This window comes from Netta rufina (assembly GCF_964035555.1).
Source record: "Netta rufina genome assembly, chromosome: 24".
Taxonomy (NCBI): domain Eukaryota; kingdom Metazoa; phylum Chordata; class Aves; order Anseriformes; family Anatidae; genus Netta; species Netta rufina.
In genome coordinates this window covers 1,541,857-1,559,458 of record NC_140148.1, presented here as the reverse complement: position 1 = coordinate 1,559,458, position 17,602 = coordinate 1,541,857, and the positions used below count along the sequence as shown (strand labels likewise).

The following is a 17,602-nucleotide window of genomic DNA, read 5'->3' as shown; positions in this document are numbered from 1 at the left end:
TCTCCCGCAGCCGGCCCCGTTTTTTGGGCAGTTTTGACCGTTTTTTGCCTCTTTTCGACTCTTTTCGTTTGTGTTTTGTTGTTGGGGGGGGTTGGGGGGAGCCCCGCGCTGGTTGCAGGTCGGGTTCGCGTTTCTCAAAGGAGAAAACCAATAAATAAATGAATAAATAAATAAATGACGGGTTTGGGCAGCCCCGGCTCCTCTTCTTTTTTTATATATTTTTTTATTTTTTCTTTTTAAATTTTCGGGCTCGGGGCCGCCCCCCCCCACCCCCCAGCCCATTTTAGGGAGGGGAGGGGGGGAGCGGGCTGAGCCCCGCCGCGCTGCGCATGCGCAGCCCCCGCTCGAGTTTCTCAGGCGACCGCGGCAACGCCGAGCGGGTCCCGCCCCTGGCCATGCCCCCTATCCTAGCAACCAATCCCTGCGCTCCACATCTGGTCGCGTCACCGCCGAGACAGCGCTTACTGAAGGCCCCCGAGCGGGGGCTGTCCCCTGCACTGCCTGCCCCGCGGGTCTCCCCGCCGCCCTCCCCGCTCCCTATTCGCGGCGATTTTAGCCCCGGTGCAGGGCTCTAAACCTCCGGGAGCTCCCCCCGGTGCCGTCCGCGCTCTCTCCCCTCCCCCATTCCCTTCCATTTTCCTCCCGTCGGTACAGGCAGCAAGGCGGACAGCCGCGGCCGAGCCGGGCGGGTCCTCGGCGGCGGGCGGGCGCAGGCCGGGCCTATGAGGCCGCCCGCTCCGCCGCCGCCGCCGGGCGCGCTGCGGGATGTGGCGCTGGAGCTGGGCCCGGCGCTGAGCGGCGGCCCCGGCCCCGGCCCCGGTCCCGTCATGGGAGCGCCCTCGGGCGGCCCCGCGCTGCCAGAGCGCCTCCGGTTGCCCGTCTGCTTCCTGGGGGTCTTCGCCTGCTACTTCTACTACGGCATCCTGCAGGAGAGCATGTCCGCGGCAACACCGGGAGGGGGGGGGAAGGGAAGGGGGGGTCGGGGATGGGGAAGGTCCCGGGGAGGGTCCTGGTACCGGGGGTGTTGGGCCCGAGGGGTCCCGGTTCTGGGGGTGTTGGTCCTGGGAGGGGGTCCCGGTTCTGAGGGTTTTGGGTCCGGGTCCGGGGGGGGGTTCACGGGTCCGGGGGGGTCTTGGAGCCGGGGATGGTCCCGGTTCTGACCCCGGGGGGGTGTCCCGGCCCCGGGGGTTCTCAGCTCTGGGGGTCCCGGGGGACACGGGGGGGGGTCTCGGGACCGGGGGAGGGAATTCCGGCCCGGGGGGGGGTCCTGGGGTAGAGAGGGGTCTCGGTCCTGGGCGGGGGTCGTGCCTTGGGGGCGGGCTCCCGGCCCTACGGCTCCCGGTGTTAGAGGAGGGGAAGGGGGCCGGGCCTTGGATGTCCTGGGCGTGGGGGATAGGGGGTGGGTCCCGGTCCCGGCCCCGGCCCCGGGGGGGTTCCAGCCCCGCTTTTCCCAGCCCCACGGGGGGTTTCCCAGCCCTGGCAGGGAGGGGGGGGTCCCTTGGCCACATCCCACGGGGCTGTTTCAGGCTGGGGGTGCCCACCGGCCCCTCACCGCCTCCCCCTCCCGCAGCACCCGGGGCAGGTACGGCGAGGGAGCCCAGCAGGAGAAGTTCACCTACGCCCTGAGCCTGGTGTTCATTCAGTGCGTCATCAACGCCGCCTTCGCCAAGCTCCGTGAGTCGGGGCTGGGGGCTCCGGGGGGTGCTCGGGGGGCTCCTTCGGGCTGTGAGCCGCTCGGCTGGGCTAACGCGGGATTTGGGGGCAGAGGGGACGGGGATGGGACAGGATGGTGGCTCTCTGTGCTCTGCCATGGTCAAGGTCGGCTGCCCCTCGTGTGGCTCTGGCACTTTTAAAATGCTTCCAGCTGCTGGGGGCTGCTCGCAGCTCTCCTGACTTCCTCCTTCTCCTCCTCCTCCTTCTGCTGTCCCTTGCAGTGATCCGTTTCTTCGACTCCGTCAAAGTGGACCGCACGCAGAGCTGGCTTTACGCCGCTTGCTCGCTCTCCTATCTGGGCGCGATGGTTTCCAGCAACTCGGCTCTGCAGTTCGTCAACTACCCCACCCAGGTGACGCGGGGCAGGCTCCGGGGGACGAGGAGGAGGCGTTAAAGGGGAATCTTGGCCCTCGGTCACCCCCCGGTGCTGGGGGTGGCCCAGAACCGGCCCCCAGGCTGAGGAAGCGACCGTCACAAGGAGCAGCTGGGAGGGGAAAGGGCACGGAGGGAGCTTTTTGGTGGCTTTTTGAGGCTGTTTCTCACAGCTCGCATCCTGGGACTGCCTCGCTCTGTTCCAGGCAGTGCTGTGTGGCGCTGAGAGAGCTCGGGGTGTTCCAGGAGGGGAGAGGGATTTGTAGAAAACGTGGAGTTTGTTAGCTGGGAGGTGGTGTTTGTGTTTGAGGGCTTGAGACCTCAATTCCTGGAGCTTTCACCATTAATTTAACAGTTGCTCGGGGCAGGGGTTTCGCTGTTGTTTTTAAGGCTCTGCGTGTCTGCGTCAGGGTGGTCACTTCGTGTTGCCACGATTGCTTTTGTTGCAGGCAGGCGATGGGCGTGCAGGTGGTTTATATGTTCTTTCTTTTCTAGGTCCTGGGCAAATCCTGTAAGCCCATTCCAGGTAAGCAAATTTAACGGTTTTCTGCGTATATTCATGTACGTTTCTCAAGCCCTCAACTAGTCTGAGGAGCTCAGCTGTAAGAACAGAGCATCCTTTTCTGGCTGCTGTGTTGCAAGAAGGGCAGGTGGTGTTCTATCCCTCTGTTCTTGTGTTAAATTCCCGTGAGAAGCTTTTGGGAACTGTTTGTGATTTTGCTTCCTTACAGTCATGCTGTTAGGAGTGACTTTGCTGCGGAAGAAGTATCCTCTGGCCAAGTACCTCTGCGTCCTCCTGATAGTCACCGGCGTGGCCCTCTTTATGTATAAACCCAAAAAGGGGGCTGGAGGCGATGACCACATCTTTGGCTACGGAGAGCTCCTGCTGGTGAGTGCTGCCAGAGCACAAATAACCCCGAGGCCGTGCTGTGGCAGGTCTGAGGAGGGACGAGCAGCTACAGCAGGGATCCTGCCCCGCTGTGTGTGCAGCAGCCATACCCTAAAGCTGGTGTGAGAGCAATTTGAGGGGATTGACACCTCATTGAGTTTGGAGGGTGTGCCCTAGAACTGTGGCTGGAGATCCATACATGATTCCTTGCACGGCCACCTTTGCACATGTTTTGAGGCCGTGGAATTGGTATTTAACAAGCGATTGGGATGCTTTGCTCTGCTCATCTCCCCCTCTCCTTTCCTCAGCTGCTGTCGCTGACCTTGGACGGGCTGACGGGGGTGTCGCAGGACCACATGCGGGCTCACTACCAAACGGGTTCCAACCACATGATGCTCAACGTCAACCTGTGGTCCACCCTGTTCCTGGGAGCTGGTGAGGAACGCCCGCACGAAGCACAGCCACGCACCCCCAGAGCGCTCTGGGACACCCCATGGGATGGGCCGCTGCGTCCTGCTCCAGAAAGGGCCTAAAAGCCCATTTTGCAAAACACCTTTAGTGTGTGTTTGTGTGTTAAATCGGTGCCTGGGCGTTCACTGCAGCTCTTGTAACGCCCGCTAGAGGACAGTGCCTCACACACGGTTTATCTCCCCGACACTTTCACTTCTGAAAAGTCCTCCCTGCAGCTGGCTCCTGCTGGGTTATGAATATAAGCCAAAATTCTGCTTTGCAGGCAGTGGCTGCTGGGGCTGTCTCTGGGCTAATAAATCATTCTTCTCATCTTGATCTTCCTTGCAGGGATACTGTTCACCGGAGAGCTCTGGGAGTTCTTGAGTTTTACCGAGCGCTACCCCAGCATCATTTACAATATCCTGCTGTTTGGCCTGACAAGTGCACTGGGTCAGGTAAACGCACTTCCCTTCTGCAGTCTTCGCTGGGTTTGTTTGCACAGCTGGGAGATGGCAGAGGAAAGTTGCCTGGCTTTTTGTTGCTGTGGTTATTGCTTACTTCCCAAACAGGCTGCCTCCTGAATCAAATTGGTTCGGGGTTATGTGCAAGTAAGCAGGCGTTGAAATAGATTCTCTTGGCTCTGGCACTGTCGCTTTTCATCTGAAATCGTGGTCTGTGTTGGATTTTTTCCAGTCAGAGTGACAAAAGGCCTCTCTTTGTTTTTACAGAGTTTTATTTTCATGACTGTGGTGTACTTTGGACCCCTGACTTGTTCCATCATCACCACAACGCGCAAGTTCTTCACCATTTTAGCATCTGTCATCCTCTTTGCCAATCCCATCAGTACGATGCAATGGGTGGGGACGGTCCTGGTGTTCTTGGGTAAGTCTGGAAGGCAAACAGCCCAAGTCTGTCCTCCGTTAACTTAAATAGAGGGAACATACAGCAAGGGGAGAGCTAACAAAAGGTGCTGGTCAAAAAATGTAATTGTATTGAAGTCTGCCGGTGGCAAATGTGCTAGAGCAGGAAAAGAGGGAATGATTTCTGGCAGATCTGGTTAGTCTTTTCCTATGAGTCCCTGCCACTGAGTGACCGTTAGGAAGTTGGTGCTATGTGAAAAATCAGCTCCACAGCTCCTCGTGCAACATTTGGGTAAAGGATGTGAAGAAATTTGCCATGCTCCTGAATTATTTTCTCTTTGCAGGCCTTGGACTTGATGCCAAATTTGGAAAGGGAGTCAAGAAGACGTCACATTGAGGAGCTGGTTGATCTCTGCAGTTGGAATGAACTTTTAATTTATTGTCTTGTACCTCAAAATCTGTTATGAAACTGGACTCAGGATAGGTAATTAGAAGGGGAATGTTTGGATTTTTTTTTTTATTTTTTTTGTTTGTTTTAGTTTTTTAATTTTGAATTGTCTTTAAGTGTAATACTTCAGTTTTAACTGTAATCAAACATTTTTATTTTTTTTTTCTGTAATCAAAGCTGCATTACTAGATCCTAGCAGCAGGATGAAATTCTTGCCTTAACAGGAAAAAAAAATAATTCATATCTTTATTAAAGAAAAGGAGACAATGGCCACTTTTCTGGAAGTAATTTCAGTACCATAGGCTGACCTTGGGGATGAAGAAATGGTCTTAGAATTATGATAGCTCTTTGGTGCAGCCTGGAAAGGTCCCTGGATGAAATGCCTGTGTTGAAGAGCAGCCCCTCTTCTGATTGTATGATTTTTTTTTTTTCATAATCACGTTGTTGGAGCAGCAAGACATTCTGCCACTAATATAATCCGTGTAAACACTGAGTTGCATTACATTCTTTATCCAAGCCCTCCTAAAACAGAAGCCACTCTTGGCATATGTAAAAGTTTACAGGAAACCCGTTTAACCGCTGGGGCTGAAATTAATTCTTTTCGTCCCCCCCCCCCTGCTGCTTGCTGCTGAAGGAACAGGACCCTCTGCTGCTCAAACCATGCCAAGGTTGTGCGACAGCGGCTTCTAAATGTTGAAAGGACCCTTGTTAATTAACCACCACCACGGTGAGCTTGCGAACACCCGCTCCTGAGCGCAGGCTAGGTCCCCGGTGTCGTAGGGGGAGGAGTTGTTATCATAATGATGCCTTCAGAGCTGGAGAGCAAAATCCTCCAAAGAACGAACTTTACACATGAAAGCACGTTTCTACCAGCTGTCGCTTGGGCTCCATCTGTTCGGTGGCTTTGGCCTTTTGCCCCTCCAGATGGGATCTTGATCTCTTTCCTGAGCGGCTGGTGTAAGTCTCCTTTTCTAGCCCCTGCTATCCCTGCCCCTCCAGTGTTTCTTACAACTTTCTGGGCATCAAATTTGGTTTTCATTTAATCCGTCTTGCTGTCCTAGAGCTCTACTCAAACAGCACATTTCTTGCGAAATTAAACCCAAGGATATTAAAGGGCTTTCCTCTGTCACCTTCACCTCTTAATTAACTTGCATTGCCTTAAAGGTCAAGTGATAAGTAGCAAACAAATGTGTTCTCAGTAGTAGAGAATCCTCGAGTAAAAGTGTCTGTGACTTAACTCCATGAGTACAGCCTGCTGAACACCGTGTGCGGGCATCTGCTACTGTATGAAGATTCCAGCTTCCCCGAAGATTTGTCCTTCACAGTATTTCTAAGGTAATGAATGCTATTTACATTTTATAAAAGGGAGCAGAGAAATTGAATGCCTTGTTCACAAACACTGTGTCATAGGTAGGAATTAATTCTCTCCCGTGTCTTAATCCTAAAACCATCTTCTCTTCTGTTTGTAGAACTTGGTGGGACAGAGGGGTGTAGCTTAAATTTAACCAGTTCTCAAACTCAGTAACCAAAATCAGCAAAAATATCCTGTTAGTGTTACAGACTTGTTTCCCCTCCCGTAATCTAACATAGGAATAGATCCCCCGTCACTGTGCAAATGCAAACACCTGAAAAATCTGTAAATCATGAACTCCCCCAGCCGTCTACCTCCATGTGATCATCATGAAAACTCTGTTCAGAAATACCACCCTTTAACATCCTCATGGCTGTTCCAAACTGCAGCTCTGCTCCAGAGCGCGTGCTCCAAATACACTGGATTCATTCTGGTTTGATTCCACAGAAGCAGACTTGCTTGTTAGCAGTAATTCTTCAGTGACCAAAGCTCTTGAGAAAGTGGACGATCAGAAATCGAGGGACTGAGACAGCAGCAGCCTTTCACCACTGCTCTGTCAGCCTGTTCTCAGTGATCTTTCTTTGCAGCATCTCAAGCCAAGTTGCCTCTTGAGGACTGGGCAGGAGGAGGTAACTTCCGAGCTAGTTCTGGGCTAGGAAGACTGCTCTCCCTGCACTGTTTTCCCCCTCTTGCCCCAGGTCTTAAGTGTAGCTTTAGGAGAGACAGTGTCTTTAAAAAAAAATAAATAAATAAAAATAAAAATCTTTGTGATACTAGTTGTTCTCTTAAGCATTGAAAAGAAGCTACCGTAGGCTTAAGGGATGTTTTGGTCACACGCACAGGTCCGTCCCCTTCCCCACACTGCAGCAGCCTGGAGGAACCGCAGAAAGATAAAAAGCTCCGAGCTTTCTAGGGCCTATTTTCTGAGCCAAGATTTGTCTTTACCAGTATCTTCAACTTGTCTGTATTCAGAGCACAGATTTAAAGATCAGTCTGCCAAGAAGAAAGAAAATAAAGGAGATTTTTTTCTCTCCTGATTTCTGAAGCTGCCTTGACCCAGTTTAGCTCTAAAGCCTGTTCCTGGGATGGCTCCAACTTGGTTCTTGCTGCACCTCCAAATCTTAAGTCAATAAGAAATTCTAAAACAAAGGCAGCTCTTGTACCTACCTCGAGTCTGAACCCTTCGGATTTCCTTGGACAGCTCTCTTGCTGTCTCTGCTCCAGACTCATGTACTGCGAGATCCCAGAGGAGGCTACAGAAGCAATTCAGGAAGCTATTTTCAAATCAGCACTGGCTTTTCTTGGATGGTTTCAACAACGCTGCCACAAAACAGGTCTCCAACTTTGAGCTGCCAGGAGGACTGCTGTAATAGCTCTCCCCAGTGACAGACTGGTTACCACGTTCTCAGAAGCCTGCCTGCTGGTGGCTTTTGGTTGCTTGAGTTCAGCTGTCTCTAGGTAAAGACGGGTAAACTCCAAAGGAACTGGGTTAGGCTCTGTTAAAGTTTTCACCCTGCTCTACATTCTCCTATTAGAAATGTAAACTCTTCTTGGAGGCACCTGTTGCAGAATAATGATCTTTTAATAGGCTGTTTTTTTTGGCTTTGTTCTTTTTTTTTTTTTTTTTTTTTTCTATAAACAATGTCAGTATCTTCAACCAGAGGGCAGAAGGCAGAGATTCAATCAGAATGCTTGAATTTCTGTTGAAGTGTCACAAAAGGCTTCCTGTCTTGAACAAAGAGATCAGTAATCTACAAAGCATCAGCAGAGCTTATTTTATTTTTCCTAGATACTGCATAACATCTAGGGTACAGCTGTGCAAAAGAATCCTAAACTTAATTGTTGCTCTCCAGTTATATTTTGTTTGTTGGAAGAAGGAAATGTTTTGTGGCAGCGTGTGCATCTAGAAGCAGTTCAGTGGTTTCAAGGATTAAGACACAGCACCCAGGTTCTCTGCCAACAGTCTGGGCATCACCAGTTCTGCTACCTCACTTTGTGTGTGCCTCAGCTCTTTTAGTTATTTTCCAGTTTACCTGAGAGAAAGTAGGTGCAAATCCAGTACCAGTCAGAACAAAACCCCACTTCTTTTTAGTCCTGTGTGCTTGATTTGTCACTTTTTTTTCTTTCCCCAGCTGCAAGCAAAGAAAAAATGTATCGTGATAGTGAAATATTGTCCAAAATGAGAATCTTAAGTACAAACCCTCGCCCTTTGCAGCCAGGATGGTAGATGCTTTGAACACCAGCTCTGTAAGGTTTTATTTTGGGCTGACTTACCAAGGAGTTACTAAAGGGAGTGCTGGTGGCTTGCTTCTCCATTAGCAGATGAGCAGTCTTTCTCTGAGTAAAGAGGAAGGGAAATGAGCTGAGTAGGAGACAGAGTTATGAAGTGCCTTAGACAAAGCCATGCAAGTGCAAACTACAAAGGTCAAGGAAGTTATGAAACCATTTCGTCTTCCTCTCTTCTGTCTGTTGGGTCCAGTGTCCCAGCCCTGAGCGCGTTTCTGACTCAGCCAGTTACCAGCAGGGGGAACTCTTCTTTCAATAATTTGCAAGAAATATGAGAAAAACAACAACAAAAAAAAATGGTCCTTGTCTAATTAGCAATAGAACTGTTCTTCTAGACCAAAGAATTCAATAGAATTGGTCTTTTGCTTACGGTAAAAATATAATGTAGAAATCAAGGGCTTCCTCCATTTTTATTCTGCTTAATTTTTAAGCCATTGGCAGAGACTAGATTGAAGCAAAGCTGTGGGGAGCATGAAGATGATCTGTTCAGCAGGACAGCCCTTCATTACAAGCAGCAGATGCATAAAGAAGCATGTGGGCACCTGCATGTCCTCTTGTCCTCATGCAGCACAAATAGCTGGCTTCCTGCACAGCAGCAGCCATGGGCATCACAGTTGATGTTTTCGAAAACATTTCTGCCAGAATTCTCCCAGGAACCTTGTCAGTTCTTGGTGGTTCCAGGGAGATGAGAAGTCATGCACATACTGAGAATAAACAGCAGATTACATTGCTGCGGTGTTTGTGCCTGTTGTCCCTCCAGGAGGAACTCGTTGATGTATCAGCTAAGAAAGGTGAAGTTTTATTTCATAGCTAACTGAGACATGGCATCCGCAGGGGGGAAAACTTGGCAGCTGCTTTCCTTTTCCTTTCATCTTCCTTGGCTTTATGAGCTCCCTCTGCAACTGCATCAACAGATGTTTAAAAAATATAAAATGTTTAGAGAGTATACGGAGTAAGTTAGGTGGTAGTGTATGTGCACGTGTTCTGTAGAAGCGTATATGATTGTTTAATGCTGGTAATTTGGTGGTCGCAGGATGGTAAAGACTCCTGCTCAACTGGCAATAGTTTAAGAGATAACGAAGTTATTGGTAGTGCTTTGAGAGCAATGAGTTACCAATTTTAAAGATGCCATTAAAAGACACCATCACCCTAGCAGTAATTCTTCAAGAAGAGGGGAGTCGTTCTGTGCCACGTAGCTACGATTTGGTGATTGTGAGCTTAACCTGCAGGCCTCCATACGCTCTTGCAAAGGAAAGAGGAATTCCTCTCTGACTTCTCAGACTGAAAAGTACATGAGGATCAAAATAGCAGCTGTCAGGGAAAATACATGCAAGCTTTAGAGTCCCAGTTCAGCACATGGGAAGCCTGTCAGGGCAGCAGGGAAAGGATGTGCATTTGAAATGGATATTCTCATAACCAAATTTCACACTCGGATTTACAGTTCATAACTAACGATTTCGGCAACGGTGAGTGTGGGATGCATCTGAAGAACGGGCAGAACAGTAATTACCTCAAACTGAAACTGCTCCAGCTGGATGTCACTGTGCAATGAGGTGTTAACAGTTTTAAGTATTTTAAGGAAAAAAATAAAACAAGGATTGTGTTTAAGGCTGCAGGATTAAATCAGCAGTGAAAATAGTCATTTTTTTTCCCCTGCTTTTGATGCTCTCCTAGGGGGCTTGCACTGTCATTCTCTTGTTTGTATTTGCATATGCACACAGGCTCCTGGCCACCTCTTATATATTCTTAATCAGCGAGGTTCAGTTTCTTAGTGAAGCTAACGGTCCATTTCCAAAACTTTTTATGAACAATTAACCTGGTTTAATAAAAGTGTTCTGAAGACAACATGGTTTTCATATGCCGTATGGTACATGTTGAAATACTGACTCATTTAGCAGAGGAGTTTTGCTGGGAAAATGAAGAAAAAACAAAACAAACAAAACCAAAACAACAACAAAAAGCTGTTGGGGCAGGGGGGTCAGGTGCAATGCGTGGGTTTCTTCTTTCCCTTCCATTAGGGTCAGGTCCTTTACTTGGGGCTCAGTTACTCCAAGAGCAGCACAAATGTGCAGCATCAGTCAGTCCTAAGAGCAGTTCTCTAAGAGCATAGACCAGATGTGAAAGAATCCCTAACAATTAAAATCCAGATGGGTTGGTCATGAAATCCTTCCATCACTTGGAATGAAGACTTAAGCCTTCTGCTTGACTAAAACATGGTAAGTGGAGAGGGAAGTGAAATATTTTAATAGGTTTACATAATTTTGGGGACAGCAAGCAAAGCTTTCTGTAACGGTTGGACGTAGAGGTTGTATTTCTGCAGATGGGACTGGCATGCCACACCTTTTCATCAGATGTTTCATTTTCCTTTTAAATGCAGGCTTTTACACAAGGCAACAGTAAGGAATTTTGCAGTGGCTCTGGAACATGAACAGAGAACATGCTAGACCCATTTGTAATAGCCTCTTTCCATTGGTAGCAGAATCTGTCCTCCAAAGGATTATCTCCCACCTAAAATTAAACATTACAAGGCAATAAAATCTCAACCCTGACGTACACTCCAACAGTAGCAATCATTGTCTCCATTTTCTGTGGTAGTGGAAAAAGCAAGCAGTTGAGTTTATATCCTCTGGCAGTCCGATAGCCTGACATTCATTAACTAAACTTCGTAAAATCACTTCTCAGAACAATGCAAACTGTTTTCCAGGCAAATATCACCTCTCCTATTCGTCATCAGCTTTGAGGAGCTGGCCCTGCTTTTGAGACAAATTTGCAAGTTCATCCTCTGATTTAAGTCGTTCTCAGAACTGTAGTGTGACTTTCTCCCAAGGTCTTCACAGATCTCATTTAGCGAATGTGGTAGGCTGTAATTTGTTAATTAGTTTTACGGTGAACGCGGCAGGAAAAACAAAACTGTGGTTTCGGGATTAAGAAACAATACCCATCTTGGTGAGCAGATTCTGCTCCTGCTTTAGGAGCTGTGTGGCAATCCCCTGACCTCAAGTGTGTAACTGATTAGTGGCAGTTTTACATTTTTGTATGAACAGCTGGGCTAGATTTGCAAAAAGGGAGTGTTCACAGCTGCACCTGGAGAGATCTAAAACTGATCTCAACACATTGACCACAACTGAACGACCGACTTCCCCAAGTAACGAGGCCTGAAGTTTATCAAGTTGAGCACTTTAAATTAGTGCATAGTTTCTACATAAGCTTTATTTTCTCTGATTTGGTAAATTCTATGATTTTCCCCCCCTCTGTCTACATTCCACTTAAAATCACTGGGGTACTGCTTAACGTGGTTTCATAAATATTTCTAAGCAGCAAGACACCATTACCTGATAATTGAAATGACAAGGAAAAAAAAAATAAATAATGATTTTGCAGTTGGTAAATATTTTAGCAAATGTGAGTTACATAAAACTTGGGCAGCCATACAGAATGCAACATTTCATTTCGTCATCTGCAGGCTTAACCAGTCACAGTAAGGGACAGCACAGTCCTGAAAAAAAAAAAAAAAAAAAAAAAAAAAAAAGGAGCAGTGCTGAATAAGAATTTACTGAGGGCTGGTGTAGGAGGATAGGAACAGGATGGGAACATCAAACAAGATAAGCGTGGTCTCCTTAGGAAATCAGGTTAAGGATAATGTGATCGTACAGTTAAAGACTAAAGTGTGCAGATGCATATGGGAGAAGCAAGATATAACAGAGAGAAAGTTACTTTTGTTTTTTGTGGCTTCTGAATGCTTGGTTTTGAAGCAACTTTTCTAGAAAAAATAATTCTATGTAGTAACTGTAATTTCTAATGAAATTAAACCATCCGAATCCACTTTGCTGCCATTTTGGTTGCAGTAACTTAATGGCATAACAGTCATTGCAGGACTTTGATAATGAGAAGGTGTACGTAAAGAACTGATTAGCTCTTCATCAAGCTGTTCGGCTCTGTAAGAATGTTCTAGACGACCATTGTTTAAGACACAATACTTGGTAGAATTTGTGGATAGTGACAATTAATAATAACCTTTATCACTGTGGTTGAAAACAAAAATGTAGAAAGCTCTCCTCTCTTTTACTAGCATAAAAAGTAAATAAAACAAGATGGCTTCAGGATTCATAAGTAGCTAGCTAAGTAATTGAAAAAATCTTAATTTGTGTAATCCTTAAAAATCCTAGCTTTTCCATACCTGTTATTTCCTGCAAGGTCCAGACTGCAAACGCACTTTTAGATTTTTCCTTTACTCCATCACTTCTCTTCATTGTTGCTTACTTTTTTTTTTTTTAGCTGATTCATTTCTCTTTCTTTCTCTTTTCTTTTTTTCCCAGCGATTTGAGTCCTTTATGCTCATTCATACTCTCATACTCTGTTATATGGAGCGAATCTTATCCTTGATTTTGAAGTCTTTTGTTCGATTATCTCTCTGTACCTGCAGAAGGGGAAAGCAGCCGTGATAAAAACTTTAAACTCTGTTCCATTGCATTCCCACCTCTCTGCTAAGGAAGATTGCTGTGATAATATTGAAGATTAATTTTTGTTTGTGGAGAAAAGCTGGTTTGAATAAATTGAAGGACTTTTGACAATGTTCTGAGGTCCTCCACTCTGCAGGTGCTAGCAGAGTTAACAGCGTCTTAGAGAAAGGAAAATAATTTCACAGACCATTAGGGCTGGTGGGAAGCAGCAGGATCAGGTTTTAATGAATACAGGATCAAAAGCATCTTAAAGCAAAACAGCACTGAAAACAAGAGCAGGCTCATCAGGGAAGACAGGAGATGCTTCTAACGAGAAACAAAGGACCAACTCAAAGACATTTGGGAGTCACTTTCTCACAATAGTGCATTTTAAAGTATAATTTCCTCTTCTAAAAAATTAACTTTGATACTTTTCCAATACGTGTAAAAATAGTACTACGAACAGATTCCCTGCAATTAAAATCTCCCAAGTCAGAATTTTTCCAAAGGAGGTCAAGACTTGTTAAACAATGTTTGTCTTCTCACAAATAAAACTCGTTCTGAATCACAGCAACAATGCTTAACTTAAGCTACTTTGCAGTATTTTTACGTCAGGAAAGCAAATTCTGACAAATACGTAACCAGATACTGGAGGGTTCTGACCTCTCAGGTCAGAAAGGGTGGTGCCTGAAGAATTTTGGTACCTGTTACATTATACGTTGGTTGCAAAAGGAATGTTTTCAGTCATCGTTTTTAATCTGGATGCCTAAAAAGTCACCTTGTTTCTCTACTCTTCTGCATCTCTGCTTTGAAACTGGAAGCAACCAGTTTCTAAAGTCGTCCTGGTTCCCAATGTTGTCATTTTTTATTATTACTTTAATAATTTTATTTTAGTATGAAGAAGCCGCTCAACTTCTCTACACTGTTAAAATTTTTTAAAGGACAGGTAATATTCAACTTGATTTTCTTATTCCATGCAATACTGAGGAGTTAGTTAATTTGTAAAACAGTTTGAAAAATGTCTTAATTAATATTTGACTTAAAGGAAAGGTTGGAATATCGGACTCTATCTAGCTCAGTACTTGCTATTCTGTTGCAAATTAAATTTTGAGGAAAAGGGATGCAGAAGAAAAAGCTCACCAGTTTCCTCTCCCTGGAGAATCCACAGACTGACTTGGTTCAAAGCAGCCTGTGTCTCAGAAGCTTTTCCTTTCATCACAAACCATATCAGCACTTACTGTTCTCTAGTGTGTTCTGCTAGTGCCAAAGCTTAGACTCCTTTGACAAGATAAATAATAATGTTGGCTTTGTACGGGGCTAGGTGAGAGCATGACATTTTCAAGAGGCTCGAGGAGATACCCTAGCAGAAGGCAGACTGGAGGGATAAAACCTATTTGATTTTCAAATGGCTAATATTATTTCACAATGAAACCATAGGAAGTCTGCAATACCGGGATTTTTTGTCTTAAATTTTAAACAAACAAACAAACAACACATTCTCAAGCCAAGAAATGATTCCACTACTGCTTGTGAATACGCCACAGCATTCCTTTTGCATTGCATACAGAAAATGTTTTTTATGGATTTCTCGTTGACATGAGGAGAGGTGAATCAAATAACTTGCAATATTTGTTTGACTGTTGCATATATAAAAGCCTCATTAAGTCTCCCCAATGATTGGAGACGGATTTTGTTTAGAATGATTTTGTTTGTTTTTGCAACAAAGACAGCGAAAACAGGAAATAATTAAATAACTGTTTTCATACTCTCCTGATCATCAGAAGCCTATATGAGATTTTAATTAGTGCTGCGTTTTCAATAACTCTGTAGCCGTACGTGTTGCAGATTCTTTCCTGGATAACAGGGAGATAATTATGAGAATCCTGTTTTTCAGTCTCTCACTAAAGGGATGGCTGATACATTTAATCATGGTGTGGAAATGCTGGCAGCTTTCTCTGAGTTCAGCCTCTCTCTAATTACATTTTTAGATTTTTTAGTAAATTGAAAGGGAAAACGTAGGAACAAAATAATTAAAACCAAAGGGGAAGTGAATATTAAAAAGCAGGAGCTATTTAAAATTCTTGCACACAACTCTTTTACGGACATCAGTTTAATCAGCTTTGCATAAAAATCAAACTTACATTTACACAAAAGTAACACTTGCAAACCTATATGTGCATTAGTATTTGCTGGTTCATTTTTGTGCAGAAAAAACAACCTGTCCTGCTTCAGTCAGGTGATACCAGGAATTATAACCCCAGTGAACGCATTTGAGGATTTGGTACTCTCACATGCACGTTGGTGTTGGAACACACCAGCGCACTCCCATGTGAATTTTCAAGGTGCAAGCACCTAGGAACTGTCCGGTAATTTTAATACAGAATTGGATTAAAGATAGACAATAGGGTTTGTGAAGTGTAAGTGACAGTATTTCACTTGGTATCTGCCACTGAGGAGGACAGAACTGACCCTAGATAACTTTTTCACATGGAGGAGGTGAGATTACACCTTCATTTTCATAGATATTTATCTCAAGTTATTTATCTAAATATCACCCAATTTAATTTTCCACTTCCTGGGAACAAGAGAACTTTGGTCAGAAGGATGTCATCAGCTGCAAAGGAGGCTGACCTCCCTCCTGCCATGTGACGCATGGACAGTCTTGAATTAATCGAGACATTTCTGTTTATTCTAAAAACAAACAACACCAACAACAAGCGGTATGAAAACTCCTCAACCTAAGCACTCTCATGCAGCGGGGGGTGAGGAGGATCTTTTGTTTCTCTAAAACTGGTCCTTTAAATTTCCTTCTGCATTTCAGCTATAGACTATAGAAGAATAAGTACATGAGTAAAAATGCAGAGTTTATGTTGGGAATCGGAAAGCCAGAGAAAAAGGAAAGGGTACAAAAATAAATTTCTAGGAGAAATGTGTATCCAGAATAGGAGTGGTACGACCATTTCTCTACTTCCCACGAGGCAGTTTTATAGCATTTCTTCATTACAATGCAGCATTACCTGCTGTTTTTTCACCATGGGCAGCAGTTTGTGAAATGAAGGAACAAAGCAGGGTCCAAAAATCAGTCATGACTTGGATAAGATGCTTGCCAAGAAAACCCAGGACACTGCAGAAAGTGTTAGCAATGAGAAGGGCAATATTGTCCGAGTCAGTAGTGGACAAAGGTAGAAGTCGAGTAAATAGGACCGGTTGTGCTATGAGAAGCTCCATTTTTCATCTGAGAATGAGGTCAGGAATAAAACGAGTGTGCATTTTTAGTTTAAGTAGTCATGATATGTATTATGCATTGTAAAATTAACTACAATGCCTTTCCAATTTCATTCACAGCTTTCACATCAGTTGTTACCCCATAAAAAGCCACTGAGTCTCTGACAAAGGACTGCTATTCTACGGTGCAGGATAAGCTTAGGAGAGTGAAAACATATTCGGAGTGGGAATATATTCATTACAAACTACAATTTCACAATCTGGTGTTGAATGCCTCAGAAGTTGTAATAGGCTACTATCAGTATGTAGGACAGGTAACACAGAACATGGTTTACCTTTGCTAAATCCACCAACATATATAGATATAGGTATGTATGTCTCCTACCCTCCTTTAAATTTACCTCCTACTGCATTGTTGGTAGCATTCTGTATTCCAGCTCAGCTCTATAGTGTCTTATAAATAGCTGGGTAACTTGGTTATAGGGGTGTTTATTTGTGCAGCTGGATTAATTCACTCCAACACGAGACAAACTCAGACAGGAAAGAAAGGCTATCTCGGGATAAACCTGTATAGGTGTTTAATTAAGGACTACTAGCACTGAGAATTGTGCCTCCTCTGGTTGCAAACCATTACAAATGAGAACAAGGGAAGGCACGTGTATAGAAGAGAAAAGGTTTACCAGTAATTTGGGCTGGAAGGAACTTCGGGAGGTCATCTGGTCCAGCCTCCTGTCCGAGCAGGGTCATCGGCGTGATCTGCCAAGGCTGCTCAGGGCTTTATCCAAACAGGCTTTGAAAACTGCCAAGGATGGAGACTACGAAGCCTCTCTAGGCAACCTGTCTGAATGCTTGACTCTCACCATGGTGAAAGCTCAATTTATAACAAGCCTTGGTCTCTCGTTTTGACTTTTGTTTCGCATCCCTCCTGCCACATATCACTGTGAAATGCCTGACTCAATTTCCTTCATAACCTCCTTGTAGGTACTCCTTTAAGCTTTGTATTAAAACCCCTTAATGGCGGCTATAAGACAGACTTGCTTTATAATCCCTTTTGCTTTTAAAAAGGTTTAAATAAAGGCTTTGCCTTGAGAAACCAATCTTCCCCAAACCTTGGCAAGAAATTCTCACTGCACGCAGTGGGGGAAAGCCTCTCTTTAAAAGCCCTGCTGCCCCAAGTGTTGTGGTGGTTTATGACCCTATGTTAGACGAATGATGAGAACTATTTGTGCATTTTCACTTCACGACACCAAGCCCACCCCTCAGAAGCACGAGGAAGGCAGGGCAAATGAAGAGGGGCAGATGAAGGCAGGCATCGCCACAGCTGCAAAAAGAACGGATACTAAACTAATAAAACCTAACGGAGCTCTAAACAGCCCTCAGACCCTAAAAAAAAACACTAAAAAATACCCCAGAGGAGGCTGAGGGAATGGCGGCTGCACGCACCGCCTCAGCTCGACGCCCTTCCCGCCTTTTTCCCCGCCCCCCTCCTCGCACCCCGCTCCCCCCCCCCCCGCCCCCTCACAAAAAACCTCGCGTGGCGCATGCGCGGTGCGGCCGCCGCTCGGCGGC

The 17,602-nt window shown here is 45.7% G+C and overlaps 1 protein-coding gene across 1 annotated transcript; it reads left to right on the top strand.

Annotated features, from left to right (window-relative positions):
* The first annotated feature begins 708 nt into the window (after window positions 1-708).
* SLC35B1 (solute carrier family 35 member B1) lies at window positions 709-5,001 on the top strand. The gene is made up of 9 exons (XM_084301046.1): window positions 709-937; window positions 1,571-1,674; window positions 1,935-2,065; window positions 2,581-2,611; window positions 2,817-2,974; window positions 3,283-3,409; window positions 3,773-3,879; window positions 4,153-4,306; window positions 4,629-5,001. The coding sequence occupies exons 1-9, from the start codon at window positions 723-725 to the stop codon at window positions 4,679-4,681; spliced, it is 1,080 nt and encodes a 359-aa protein (XP_084157172.1). The 5' UTR covers window positions 709-722; the 3' UTR covers window positions 4,682-5,001.
* The last annotated feature ends 12,601 nt before the right edge of the window (window positions 5,002-17,602 follow it).

Bases quoted from the DNA above. Each gene is read 5' to 3' on its own strand.
- SLC35B1 (XM_084301046.1), top strand. From the start codon at position 723: ATGAGGCCGCCCGCTCCGCCGCCGCCGCCGGGCGCGCTGCGGGATGTG. The intron at 2,066-2,580 runs GTGACGCGGGGC...TTTCTTTTCTAG, and splicing joins TCGTCAACTACCCCACCCAG to GTCCTGGGCAAATCCTGTAA. The intron at 2,975-3,282 runs GTGAGTGCTGCC...TCCTTTCCTCAG, and splicing joins GCTACGGAGAGCTCCTGCTG to CTGCTGTCGCTGACCTTGGA.